The 14,618-nt window shown below is 42.7% G+C and overlaps 2 protein-coding genes across 4 annotated transcripts in view; one reads left to right on the plus strand and one right to left on the minus strand.

The window, feature by feature from the left end:
* Positions 1 to 2,446, plus strand: part of exoc3l2b (exocyst complex component 3-like 2b) — a 40,597-nt gene extending 38,151 nt beyond the window's left edge. For all 3 annotated transcript variants that reach the window (XM_085431011.1, XM_085431010.1, XM_085431009.1), the window contains 2 exons: positions 1 to 78; positions 441 to 2,446. The exon at positions 1 to 78 is cut by the window's left edge and continues 44 nt beyond it. In XM_085431011.1, coding sequence (XP_085287137.1) covers positions 1 to 78; positions 441 to 729 — 367 coding nt within the window. In that variant the 3' untranslated portion in view covers positions 730 to 2,446. The remainder of the gene's footprint in view (positions 79 to 440) is intronic.
* Positions 2,447 to 3,345: 899 nt separating this feature from the next.
* The window catches only part of col4a4 (collagen, type IV, alpha 4), a 57,632-nt gene continuing 46,359 nt past the window's right edge, over positions 3,346 to 14,618 (minus strand). Inside the window, exons 43-47 of the mRNA XM_085431012.1 lie at positions 13,747 to 13,992; positions 13,416 to 13,532; positions 12,889 to 13,074; positions 10,147 to 10,430; positions 3,346 to 9,911 (exon numbers count right to left, since the gene is read on the minus strand). Of these exons, the coding sequence (XP_085287138.1) occupies positions 9,678 to 9,911; positions 10,147 to 10,430; positions 12,889 to 13,074; positions 13,416 to 13,532; positions 13,747 to 13,992 (1,067 nt within the window). The 3' untranslated portion in view covers positions 3,346 to 9,677. The remainder of the gene's footprint in view (positions 9,912 to 10,146; positions 10,431 to 12,888; positions 13,075 to 13,415; positions 13,533 to 13,746; positions 13,993 to 14,618) is intronic.

Here is a 14,618-nt window from a genome sequence, read left to right on the forward strand (position 1 = left end):
TGAGATCATCCAGCTGGAGGACCTCCCCTCCATCCAGATGGAGGTCGGCGTTCTGGTCCGAGAGTTTCCAGACATCAGGTAACATCGCCTTGGCCAAATGCTGGAAATCTTCTTCTGCTTCTTGGTCTTGTTATACCTACTCTGTTCTTTTTCTTCCTGTTCTTCTGATTCTTACTGACAGCTTACAGATCCTTGGTGCTCATAAAATTGAAACTGTTAATTGTTATAAATACTAAGGACTCTGGCTGGATGCTGGACTCACTTTTAAAAAGCCCACATGGAAACCTTCCTAGAAAATGAAAGACAAAAATGGTGATTTTATACAATTTCTCTAAGTCTTAAGATAATCCTGCAGCTTCAGGAACATGTACTTTCTAAACATGGACCACATCAAACACAGAAACACGCCTCTTCTTCACTCCTCCTTCTCTCTCCTCCAGGAAGAAGCACGTGTCAGCCATTTTGAACATCAGAGGGATGACTCGGCAGGCAGAGCGTCAGGAGATCCTCAACATCGTCAAAGACATCGAGACCAGCGACAGCGGCCCGGCGACGCTCTCCCGGGACCGCGCCCTCTTTGCTGAGGTGCCAGTCACCTCTGAGGTCCACTGCCTAAACGTCGGCTTGAGCCGCATCGCCCTCACTGCCTCTTCCTGCTTCACCACGCTGCGACCCCGCAGACGCAAAACCCGAACGCCGGTCCAGGAAAACCCCGACGATGCTCTCTGAAGAGTCCTGCTTCAGTGGCTTTTATGACTTTATTAACACAGTTTAGTCATAACGTTTTCCAAATCTCAGTGTGAGGATGTCATCGTAGTCAAAGGAGCTTGCAAAGCGCATGGCACAACATAGAAGAGCCACCTCCACAGGACAAGACTCAGCAGTCCATCTGCATCTAAAGGTCAAAGGTCACTCTTTGAGGATGCCAATGTTCACATTTTGGACAGAGAGGACAGATGGTTTGAAAGAGGAGTGAAAGAAGCCATCTATGTCCACTGTGAGCGACCATCTTTGAACAGAGGCGGGGTTTACGACACCAACTCTCTGCCATCTATAATCCAGTTTTGAGATCCTTCCCAGACGCCTTAACGCCCACTCACATCCTGGGCCATCTGACCTCAGGAATTCGCATGATAAGGTGGGGCCAGGTTTCACAATGAACACACCCGAAACTCTGGCTGATTGGGACCCACGCCCAGTTTCCCACCTTGGCTCAGGTGATTAAAGGATCATCAGGGGGTCCTTTTGTCCCTCTGTGGGGGGAAACTCCCACTAGGTTTATATCTGGGACTCTCCACCATTTGACCTTAGAACTGAAGAAGCTTCTCGGATGAGAGGTGAAACGTCTTCAAGCAACTTAAAGAAGTCCAGACGCTTTTCTTTGCAAGCTCCTTTGACTACGATGTAGACGCAGACACCGACAGGATTTAAAATACGAACGTGTCGCAGCATTTTTACCGCGTGGCCTCACAGCTGTGCCACTGGGACTGATTTAGACCATCAGAAATCAAAGTTTCTATTCTCTTGTGTTTAAGAAGCAAAGGGAGGAAGATTATGGACTCTACTGTGAGATCAGCTTTTAAATCGCTTTGACTTATTTACTTTTTACCTTTGAGGGATCCTGCTGAGAGGAAGCCTGAACAGAAATCGCTGCTGGATGAGGAGGGATGATGGCGAGCTGAGGAGAAACTGGACTGAAAACGAGGCGGTGGATTGGATGTCTGCATTTGATGATGACCCAGTGACTGAGTTAGGACAGGAAATTATTTCTTTGATTGGCTGTTTTTCACGGTTTCCTGCAGGAACACAGAGGTGGGGAAGCCGGGTCTGTGCGGACAGGAAGGTTCAGTTCAGACCATCAGGGCTGCTGAGGTGTCCCGTTACTTTCTGCACAGACTGGAAGCAGCAGCTCAGACTGAATGTGGATGGGCTGGGACCTTGTTAGAAATATGAGCCTGGGTCCAAACCCCAGAACATGGAGAACATTCCCGACATGAGCATCTTAGTTTTGTTGCACATGACGAAAGAGAGTTTGAATCACAGGTACTAGACGATGATCTGAGTCTCTGTCGCGCTGACTGTATTTAAAGCAGTGATTCGAGTCAAAGCTTTGTGGTGTGATGACGTTTATATTGTGTCTTATTCTTTGATTCATGTTAAGATGTGGGGAAATCAGAGGGCTCACTCTGGTGAACTCTTAGGGGCTAAACCTTTCATATATTAATTGTTGTACTCTTCCTTCCATTGCAGCGTTTTGGTCTTTACAGCAGGAAGTCCATCGTTCCATAACTGTTCATCTCCTCTTTTATTGCATTCCCATTTCTCAGCTGAGATACGTTTTAGATTAGAACCGCTTTTCTCTTCTGCTCTTGTAAATGTGGATGTATGTAATGAATCTTTCTGTACAGAGATCAGTTTAAATAACAATAAAACCGATCAGATCATTCACTGCTGTTTCATTTCAAAGAAAGAGAGACGGGGCATCTTTTGAGGGAGCCACTCCATCTGGAGCACCTTGGGACCAGATGGAGTCCTCAGATGGAGCATCTGAGTGCTCCATCTGGTGACATCATTGTTCACACCACCTCCCCTGATCTGAATCTGAATGGCAGTCTGTTACTGGACAAACATGGCAGAACCCAGAGGTTCCGTTCTGGATTAATCCCAACAACATTTGCCTCAAGGTGCCTTAAGGTAAAGAGCCTACAATAATACAGATCAGGCCGGGCCGATGACTGTACCAGTGTGGGGTCTGACAGTGGGCCCAAGGGTTTTATACCAATGCCTGACGATAGTCAGTGAGGTTTCCCAGCCTGGGGAGGTTTGTGCATCCCACAACCTTCACTGACCCACTACCAAACCAGGTACTGTTCTCCATGGCTTTTCCAGACCCTTTCACATCTGTCACATGTGCTCAGAGCGAATCTGCTCTCATCTTTTGGAAATGTTTTTACTGGACTCTCTGCAGGCCTATGAAAAACATCGGTGATGATTCAGCTGCTCGTACAGCTTAGTTTGGATTTACTTTGAATCCAGGCTGCCTGCGACCGCTTTATTTCTGCTGACCAATTCACTATGGAATAATGATGTTATTGCTGTCATTGGACCATACGCAGCACATAACCGTCAAAGTTACAGAACGTGTATAAGTTACAGTAAAAAACAATATGTGAGACAGAGCACCTTGGTTACTATAATAACTCTAGTTCTCTAGAGAAACAGTGATCGATGAGATTCAGAGCACGATGACGTTTTATAAAGTCCACAAAGCTCTAGTAGACAAACCTGAGAGTATTTTGAATACCAGCCTCCTTTCTGATGTCTGACAGTAAAACAAAGACGGGGTGAAAGTTCGATGCAGTTTATTGAAGCGTTGTCCATCCACATAGAGTAAAATATGTCACAAGTGTTAGTGAGGCGTTTCAGTCTACAGAGAATAAAAATACCAGCGACAGATTTTAATACCATAAGAACATAATCAAGACACAGTGACTGCCCCGCCTCTTCATCCTCGCAAAGACTCATGGGAACTGTAGTTAAATCTTGGCTTTGGTCCAGATTTAAATGACTCAAACATTACAGTGAGTTTTATCTCTGAAATAACGATTCGCCTAAAAAGAAAACGTGACGCGAAAACGTCGACCTTTAACAGTTTAATGAAGGAGGTCAGCTGTGGCTGAAATGAGTCACGTGATCTTTGGCATTTAACTTTGGTGGAGAATGTGGGCGGGGCTTCAGGGTGTCAGGGTTTACAAAATGAAATAAAAATCTGTATGATTTTAGCATCAAATAGCGTCAACATTAATTTCAAGCTAAATAAATACTCTGATGAGGTTTACAGTAAAAATATAAAACTGTGACATTCAAACATATTTACAAATCATCACGAAGAAAACACTGAGCCAGACCAACGACCCAAACAAAGAAACCGAACCCAAGTTAGAAAGTCTCCACTGTAGATTTGACCAAAAACGAAGTAAATATAAATGCATGACAGTCATTTTTGGTTTAATTCTCATCAAGGCATTTATCAGTAACACAAAGAAATGCTAACCACTGATTAAAAACCAGCATCACGGGACGAATGTGCAACATAAAAACAACACAAGCCTTTCCCAGGCCTGTGCCAGGAGCACCATTCAAGGCTTACAGAGGCTTAAGCCTGTGTTTGGGGGATACAAAGGTGCTTTACTTCTTATTCAGGTACATCATGATGGTAAGTTGTGCAGCAGAGCATGCTCGAGAAGAAATTAGAGCATCCCAGAGATCCCTCAGAGCTCAGTGTGCAGGGGAAAAGACGAGCGGTCTACTTTGTAAAGACAGCTTAATGTCTTTGTCTTTGAAACACTAAGAAACATGTTGCAGGAGAAACTTTATTACCAAAGCTTTGTCTTCCAGATGAGTAATAAAACTATTTAATATATATATTTAGTGTTTGCTGTTTGAATGATGGTGCTGATCTCCATCTATCACATTCACTATGTAGCTTTCAGCTCGTGTTGTGTGGAGAACTTGTTCATACTTTTCTTATACAACATTTTTGCGTTTGTTGGAAAATCAGCCGCTCTGCTGCCAGTCGTCTGTCCTGGTTTCTGATTGGTGCACGTATTGAGCTGATGACCACCTTCGTCTAACCTCTTAGCTTGAATGAAGCTAAAGCTCAAACAAAGACGATGAGGAAAAGAGATCTCGGGTATGCTGACCCGGGCTGCCGGTCCTGGTTCAGTCTGGCAGTGTGACACATCTTTAGTGTTTAAATGAGCCACGAGCTGAAAACTCAAACACATGATTAACAAACATGGAGATGATGGAGAAGCTCCAAAGACACGTTTCAAGGTTTATTCTCAGATATATTCACAGCTTCTCACACTATTCTTCCTCTACTTATTTATAAAATACTGACTGACCAATGACATGGAGTCACTGCCTCGCAGCTGACCAATCAGCGTGATTACAAGCTCAGTCATAATGTCTCTCAGCAGACCGACGAAAAGGGTTTCCAGGCAGTCCTGACCGGGCTGTGGAGGGGCTGGAGGCGGGGCTGGAGGCGGGGCTAAAGTTGTTTGTTTGTCATTGGTCTCTGATGAGGAGAGAACGTCATCCTGGCCAGTCAGCTGTTACAGGATGTACCATCAGCCCTGACGCAACAGCAACGCAGCATATTAACTCTGTAACTTAGATCCTGATGCTTTATTTTGTTTTTGCAATAATAGAATTATAATAAATACATGAAACCTGTTTCAATCAAATTTACAATAGAGGAGGGACAAACTGTTACAGATCAAAGTGGGGTTGAACATGTTTGTGTGGTGGACATTGGTGTTCAGTAGGTGGATGAAGGCTCATAAAGAGGATGATGACATGTAGAGGAGCTCAGAGCATCTGAGACCACTTCAAAGACTCTCATCCCAAAAACAAGGTCACGTGGCTTTACAGACGGTTCCAGTTTTTGCTTAGATTGGGACTTCATTCCAAATTTAGTAACGTTTCAAACAAAATTCTGTCGCAGATCCAAACTTCAGGTACGGATGACGCACGTAAAAGAAACGCAGAATGTAACATCGGGATGCTGGAAGTAACAGGAAGTAACAGGAACGATTACGAGTACTGCAACGATTCACCGAGTTAAGTCTTTGAAATATGATGCCCATATAGGCCTCAGTTTAAAAACACCGATAACACGAAGCACTGATCAGGAAAGTCTGACGTGAAGAAAACAAACTTTAGCTTCGACACACACCAACGATTTCTTTTTAACTGATACATATTTAAACCACACCGCCTGTTTCACACTGAAGATACCTGCAGCAAACAGGGGTGAGTCAAAGGGGGGGCGCGGGGTGTACCAGACCATATTAACTTCAAGGCTTTGCAACTTTTTTCAGGTTTAAAGTGAAAATAAAACATTATATTCATTAAATGCATTAATATTAAAATTATACAAATAACAGCTTTTTCACAAGTAAATAAAAATGTGTGTGCAGGGCTGGACTGCTGATCTGGCCCACCGGGCACTTTCCTGGTAGACCGACCTGATTAAAACCTAGAAATATAGATTCTGATTATAGACCACAGTGATCACAGCCACCCGGATCATGCCAGTCCAGGCCCTGTATGGACCAGTAAAACTCTGAGCCAAGGGGTTGGACAGGAAATCATAATTAATATTAATTAACGTCTACGCCAACGTCTTGTTTTCAGCAGCACAAACTTCAGGATGCTTTTCTTCAGTGCAGCCAACACATTCACCACCACATCAGTGTCATTCACTCACAAACAGACTCACACCAGCTCTACCTCATGCAAGCTTTCTAACACTGTCCGAGCTCTTTTTGCTTCCTACAGCCGTCCAACGAGACAGAGCAGATTTCTTTATGCCTTGGTTTAGATTGCATATGTCTTTATTTATTTTACTTTGACTGGACTTGAGATTATTTATATATTTTTGCATTTAAGAAGATTTTTTCTTTATAACAAATTTTAATATGGCACATAATTACAACCAAAAGTTGTTTGGGGGTTTTTGACAGATGTTGTATGCAGTTAAACTTTAGTTTTTTTAATGAGCAATGTTTATTATTATCATCATATAGCTGCAGCCCTAGGAATGAATATGTGAAAATCAAAAGGAGTGGGGTTTATATCTTTTTTATGAACATATAGATTGGTAACCAGTCGTGATGATGAATTGTTAAATGAGTATTAAAAACTAATTATTAGGACTATTAAAAATCTGTTTACCAACATATTATTCTTTTGACGCGTAGTCTAATTCCTCAAGAACGCACAGAACCTACTGAAATTGACTCCAACCATCTTTCCATTTCCTTGGGTTCTAGTCCAGCTCTGTTTGCTTCCATGTGAAACAGGATGCTCTAAAGTCTGCTCTATGAAAGTGAAACATTTAAATTATTGTGGCTTTAAAACTACAAATACGTGAAGGTATTCTTTGTGATCAGTAAACGTCTCAGCAATCTTTCTACAGCAAGCAAAAAAACAAAAATAAATCCATCAAATTTAATTCAGTTCAGCTTTATTTATATAGACATGGGATGACAGATATATACAGGATATTTCTAACTTTAGAGATGTTGCACAAATGGAAGAAAGCAGTCTGACATATTTGTTTAATATGTGTGTTGAAGGACATGTCCTGGTCAAAAATGACTCCAAGGTTCCTCACAGCGTTACTGGAGGCCAAGGTAATGCCATCCAGAGTAAGAATCTGCTTAGATACCATATTTCTAAGGTTTTCAGGGCCGAGTACAATAACCTCAGTTTTATCTGAATTAAGAAGCAGAAAGTTAGCGGCCATCCAGGTCTTTATGTCTTTAAGACATTCCTGCAGTTTAACTCATTGGTGTGTGTTATCTGGCTTCATGGACAGATAGAGCTGGGTGTCATCTGCATAGCAGTGTAAATGTATGCTATGTCTTCTAATGATGCTGCCTAAGGGAAGCATGTATAATGTAAACAGAATTGGTCCTAGCACTGAACCCTGTGGAACTCCATAATTAACCTCAGTGTGTGAAGAGGACTCTCCATTTACATGCACAAACTGGAGTCTATTAGATAGATATGATACAAACCACTGCAGTGCAGTACCTGTAATACCTACAGCATGTTCTAATCGCTCTAATAGGATATTATGGTCGACAGTATCGAACGCTGCACTGAGGTCTAGCAGGACAAGCACAGAGATGAGTCCACTGTCAGAGGCCATAAGAAGATCATTTGTAACCTTCACTAAAGCTGTTTCTGTGCTGTGATGAGCTCTGAAACCTGACTGAAACTCTTCAAATAAATCTCTGCAGATGATCTGTTAGCTGTTTGACAACTACTCTTTCAAGGATGTTTGATATAAAGGAAGGTTGGAGATTGGCCTATAATTAGCTAAGACTGCTGGGTCTAGAGATGCTTTTTGAGTAAAGGTTTAAAGCTGTGACCCTAAAAGGCCTGTAGACCATAACAGCAAACATAGAGTTGTTCTTATTTTCTTCAATCAGTGATGAATAGTAAGATGTTCAAGCTCTATGGAGGGCTTTCTTATAAAGCACAAAATAATTTTTCCAGGCTAAACGATGATCTTCTAAATCAGAGTTATACCAGCGAGTCAAGCACCATGAATGAGATAATCATCTCTGTAGGAGCAGAGTTTCTTTAACTGCTCTATGTCGTGTTGAAGATAAGAGCAGAGGAATCACTTCCTCAATCTTAGTTACAGCTGATCACAGTCTGCACACAAAACCTGCTCACAGAGCCGACAGCTCTACAGCCCCCTGCTGAATTCCACCTTAACCCCCGACTACGTTCATTTCTCTGTCAAACTTGCTGAGATAGAGTGTAAGCAACAGCACATGGCTTTTTCATTCGCTCCGTTTCCCCCTGACTGTGTTTCTTTGTATCTGTGTGTGTATTAGTATTATAATCATGTTACTGTGGCAGCTGAAGCTTCGCTTAGCGCTGCACAAAATCAGGCAGAGCTGCAGTCTGACTTTTACAAACACTTGGGATAGAAATGTGGCTCATTCTGATTCGCTGTCATTTCCCAGCCTGTAGTTCACAGGAATTTTTTGTTTTTTTGTTTTTAATTATATTTATGGCAAACACCTAAAATGACTCAAAAAGAATTATTACAGAAAGACTAGATTGTTTCGGTTAATTGGTTACTTCCATCCCTGAGTAATGCTGAACTGTAACAACCACAGAAAAGACAATAAAAAAGAAAACATGAAAAGTTTTAGAGGCTCTTAGACTGTTAGCTATGTACATTAAATATTAATATCAGTCACTTATATTTATAATATTTCAAGCAGCTAAAACAGCTCGTTTACAGTACATGTGAGATAGAAAAGGATTATTTGAACTGTCTTTCATACAAAGTTACTCTCGCGGAGCCCAAGAACACACACGGAGCTGCAGATAAAGCCACCTCTGAATTAATTAAAGGAAACTAAATCACATGTGATATCATATAAAAACTGGATAATAGGCTGCGTACCCAACCCTGTTACACACCGGAATAAAAACACATCATTCCAAGCACGAACCTCGGAAAGTGACCTGCTGTAAAACACAGCTATGTGCTGCAGATTGGATGTTAAGTATATTATGAGACTATTTTATCCAAAAGAAAGTCTGTTTGTCATCTGCACGGAGAAGGACTCACTAACCTCACGAGCTGACGCAAGTAGCCTGAATGTCCGTCACTGCCGTTTTTACAAATATGAATATTTACAGTTTCCAAATTCGAGTGACAGATGAAAGAGGCGCACGTGTCAGGAAGGGCATCCGAACCACAATGTGCGGCGCTTTCCTGTGAAGTCATGTTTTTAAAGTATTTTTTGGAGTATTTAGGCAAATTTATTTATGTTAAAGTAGTTTCATTAATAACCCACCTACTGATGAATGTAATGATGCGAGTGCTGAGCTGATGCAGATCAGGACTGATTGATTATCAGCCGAGCAGCTGACTGACTGTAAGACGACGGTCTCTCCTCACAGAGACAAACACACTAGTCCTGCCACTTCGATGGAGCCGAAGCACATCCTCACTCGCTCCCTCCTGCCTCGTAAAGTTGGAGGAAGTGATGCGTCCTCTCAATTTCCTTGAGAAAGATGTGGAGATGAAGCATCTCTTCTCTGTCTCACACAGGTGGAGGTGGCAGCCCTCCCGCTCACAGCCTCATGCAGACTTTGCACTTTGCAATGCTCCTCCTCTGCTCTTGGTCATTGGTCAGCATCGCCGGGTCGGTCAGGGTGGTCAGCCAGAAACTGTACATGTTGGCGAAGAAGTGGCAGGTTCCACGAGGCCCCTGACACTCCACGAACGGCTGGGCCTTGTATGCTTTCAGACAGCTACCTGATGATGTCAGAGGCTGGCCGCCACCTTCATCACCTGCGCCTGTATGCTATTAGACACATGGGAAATTACATCATCATCTGCACAGAGCTCACATTTCAGATGATTGTTGTATTATTACGACTGGTAAGTTTAGTCTAAATTTCAGCGAAGTTTAAGAGTTTAACTCTGGTTTACATAAGTAAAGTTTAATGTAGCTTAGACTTAGGTTTTAGTCTACACAGCAGCACCAGTAACAGCAGTAGCAACGTAGTTTAATAATCTGGCACCACTGCAGTACTCACCATGACGAAGGAGTATCCGTCCCACAGTTCTGTCCAGTTTTCGGGACACTCCACAGACTGTCTGGACTGGCTGTGCACTGCGATGGGTAGGGATGGGGCTTCACACACCACACAGCGGCTGATGTAGTTTTGGATGCTGGGTCCACTCACGTGTTCACGTGGGACAGGCTCCATCGTCGTTAGCCAATAGGATTTATCATTACGACTGGCGTAAGAGCAGGTACGCTTGTTACATGGAGCGAAGGGCAAGGTGGAAAAGACACGCATGCACGACCCCGGCTGACCTGGAAATACACGCAACACATTTCAATTATTCCCAAACACATCCAGCAGAGAAACAAATCCGGTCGTTCAGTCTGACGTCACTAGCCGTGTCTGGGCCTAAACTCCGCTGCAGGTCCATATATCAAACATCACTGTGGCATTACTGAGTTGAAAAACTGTCTAAAGTCTTTCATCTTTAATAAAATGATCAGCGTTCTGCTCTACCAGGTGTAACAATTGAGTTTAACATCCAGGCATCCATGAAAACGGAATTTATGACATTTAACGGAGTTAGAAGTTAGCGGGGAGTTAGCTCGCTAGCTTCTATCTAAATACAATATAGCATGTCCTGACTGCGGGGTTTTGGAAACAAATTCAAACGTACAGCTCTGTTTGTCATGGTCCTGGGCCGTGTTGGCCCAGTATTCTTAGTTTTCTTGTATTTTTGTATTCAGTTCCCTGTTTAGGTTCTGTTTCCTGAGTTGCCCTGTTATGTTGTTCCCTGTGTGCTTTCCCTTTGTAACTCTCACCCCCTGTGTGCCCCTCTATGTATTCATGAGCCCTTGTCCCCTTTCGTGTTTTATTCCATGTTTTCCCCAGCCTGTTATGTCTGTGTTCTCCCCGTGCTCTCTCTCCTCCTGTCTGAACCTCTGTGTACTTCCTGTTTGACTCTACCCGTCTCCCGTCAGTGTTATGTTCACCCTGCCCTGTCCCGTTATGGTTATCTGTGTCAGCTGTGTTCCCCGTGTGTTCCCACTTTCCTCGTTAACCCTCTGTGTATTTCTGTCTGCGTCTCCCTCTGTTCGGCGTCGCGTTCTCCCTCATGTTGTGTGTTATTCTCCCCGTGGTTCCTGGTTTACTTTATGTTTAGCTTTCCCAGTTTAGTTTAGTACTGTTTTTGTGTTCCACTTTTTGCCAGCATTAAAGCTGTGTTTTTGAGTTTATCCCCGTGTCTGTGAGTCTGCATCTTGGGTCCTTCTCCTGCCTGCCACACAACGTATCATGACACTGTTATCACTTCCAGCATAAATGAAGACAGAAAACTAAACAGCAGTGACGTTTGTAGGGTTACTGAAGTTGGGCTAGCTGGTATATAATGATGTGCTACGTGACCGCTAGCGACACAGCTATGTTAGCATAATATAAACAAGCTAACTTTTTTTCCACTCGATAAAAGTTAACGTGAGTGTTCTCGGTGGTCAGGAACAAATGTAATCGCATGGCAGGATGCTGTAAAAGGACCAAACTTCAGGAGAACAACTGAGATAATCCATCCACAATACGAGGTTAGTCATTCATATACTGCTGCATGGGCTGGGCTGTAGTTACATCCTAAGGTTTTAAAAACTGAGCTTAAATAAATGATTAGCGGTAATAAAAGCCGAGGGAGGTCAACAGTGATCACTGACTGTTTTAGGAGCTTTTTGAGATCAAATAGAAGAAAATACAAAACATTAAACATGTTAACAACACAAAAGCCATATTAAACGCAGACTACTTTAGGCCCGGAAGTAGGATTCGTCACGTCATCACTTAACGACCGGATTGTGAGCGTCCAGCTATCAGGTAATCAAGAGGAGAAAGAAAAAAAAAAAAAGGTAATCAAGAGGAGATTCTGGCCGATCGCTGAACCTCAGATTCTGGAGAACTGATATAGATCAGAGGGGTTCTTTGAGCCATCCCACATCAGTGTCGTGGACTTGGCTTTAACAAGCAGATTATGAAGAATAGGAACCTCAGAGAGCCTCAGGGGAAGGAGACCCAGGGCAGATCCAGTATACCTCTGAGACCACAGACATCTTTGGGAGATGGTGGTTGATCTGAACAAGGAGACCTCTGACTGTTGTTGACATTTGACCTTCACAAAACTTTCAGCCGTTTGTTGGCAGGTATATCTATTGTGGAGATTATCACAGTGTAGATAAGTGGAATTACTGGAATTCTTAGCTAACGATATCTATAACATGAGTTAGCATGGGATTTGTTAGCATGTGGTTAAAGTGTGTGTGGATGATATAGATGTTAGGCATGTAAAGCTATAGCTTTGTAATTCTATATATCCCATTAGACCTCGAAACACATGATCTTCAAGAACAAACTAAAGGACAAAACTTAGAGGAGAAAGCTCTGCACTATCTTTCTGCCCGACGAAGGAGATGTTGATGTCCCAACATGTGACAACAAAACACCCACTTAAACTCTTTTTTTGGAAGTTGTTTCACACTTATTTTTAAATCTTAATAAACCAATGTGATCCTAGAAACAAATTAATTCCAAACTAATGCAACATATTTGGTTCAAATGGCCTCGATAAAGTTAAGCTGGTGTTCATTCCCTTATCCTGGTCTAATGAGATGTTTGAGGAGAAACTGTTTACTGGGCCAAAGGTGAGTCACAAGAAAGTAACGCCTGGGAACATCCTGCACTGAGCGGTTCTGGAATAAGAGTTTGCTGTGGGATTTATAAATATGTACTTACCCAAGTCCTGAGTGTGTGCCCGCTCCTGGCCTTCCAGATACAGCAGACTGAATCCTTCCCACAGGGTGTTCATGTTGCCTGGACACCTGGGAGTGTTTGCACTTTGACTGTGCATCACCAACAAGCCCAAGTTCAGTTCTTTGGTTGGTCCGTGAGAACCCTTTTCACCTTCTGGACCACGGTTACCTACGACCCAAAGACCATAACAGTAAGTGATGTTACAAACGCCCGTGTCCACACTTTGGCTTTTGCTTAGTTGAGCCTATCTAGAAGCTACAACAGCTCTGTGGTGTTGTTGGCAGTCAAAGCAGATTTGAGCTGGTCTTGTTGGTTATGACAGTCCCAGTCCGAGTAGGTTCTCAGTCATCCAGGTGATGGCAGTTTAAGGAGCTTGGAAAGAAAGCGACTGGCCTTCTTTAACACAGCCCCAGTTCCTGAATCATGTTGTTCTTGGTTTTAGACCAGCAAAGGTTCCTTAAACTGCTTCAGTAGAAATGTGGTAAAAGTCAGACAGGGAGAGGTCTCACCTTTCTGTCCCACTACTCCACTCTCTCCTGGCAGGCCTGGCTCTCCTTTGTCTCCTTTTAGACCAGGGGCTCCATCGCAGCCTTTACATCCCTGAGGTCCATAATCTCCCTTATCACCTGAAACAGGTCATCAAGCATCACAACAGTCAGCTACACTGACATTAGATCTGATGTTAATTTGACATCAGAAGGTTTTATTTTGAAACCTCACCTCCAGGAAGCTAGTCTTTATAATGATTACTTTTTGGGATGACTACAGTCAAATCTAACAATCAGAGGTTTTTGTAAGATAAGATTCTGATATGATTATGAGAGTTCTGCCCTTTCTCACCTTTAGGACCACATGGGCCTTGTTCTCCATTCAGGCCAGGATGTCCAAATTGACCAGTTGAGCCAGTTTCTCCAGGAGGACCCTTTGGAGGTGATATGAGTTCAGGATCTAAGGTGTCACCCTTTTCCCCTTTTGGTCCATGATCTCCAGGAGATCCAGGAAGTCCTGGAGATCCACAGTGACCAGGAACACCCTTACAACCTCGAGGGCCAGGTATTCCCAACAAACCACTATCGCCTCTCATACCTGATCACACAAATTCACAGACGTGTTATCTAAGTGAGCATGACATAAAAAATACACAACAGCTCTGTAGTACCCAGTGTGTTTCCATCCAAAAGTTTCTATCTGTTGACATTCAGTTTTTTCAGCCCTCAGAATTACCACAATGACCCTTTACCTTCATGTGGGGAGCACAAAAACCGAGCTATGCATTAATCTCTGTGTAATGACACCTTTTCACTCAGAGCTGCACGTGGATGTTTAAGCCACTGTTGTCTGTTCAGTCTTTCAAGTTCTTTCGTAATATGATGCTGTGTTTTGGATTTCAGTTTAAACTTGTAGCTTGACCGCGGGCCACGATTTTTTAGGGATGTCATCACTTCTGGTAAGAAATCCATTTTAAAATTATTTTATTTTATTTTAGTTTAAAGGACCATTACCTTAAAATTATGTTTGTCTCAAACACAAGAACTATTCTAAATAACAACAGTTGTGTTGTAAAGATTCAAATAACGGTAACAGTATAACTGCCTTCTTTGTCATGGTCCTGGGTGCTTTGGCCCACCTTTTGGGCTTAATGTTTTTTGAGTTATAATGTGTTAGTTGTCTGTTATTTAGTATCAAGTTTATCTTTGTATTTGTTATTATGT

Source organism: Copadichromis virginalis, linkage group LG14, assembly GCF_057382275.1.
Source record: "Copadichromis virginalis isolate Kocher_CV1m ecotype Utaka linkage group LG14, C_Virginalis_male_GT1.1, whole genome shotgun sequence".
NCBI lineage: Eukaryota > Metazoa > Chordata > Actinopteri > Cichliformes > Cichlidae > Copadichromis > Copadichromis virginalis.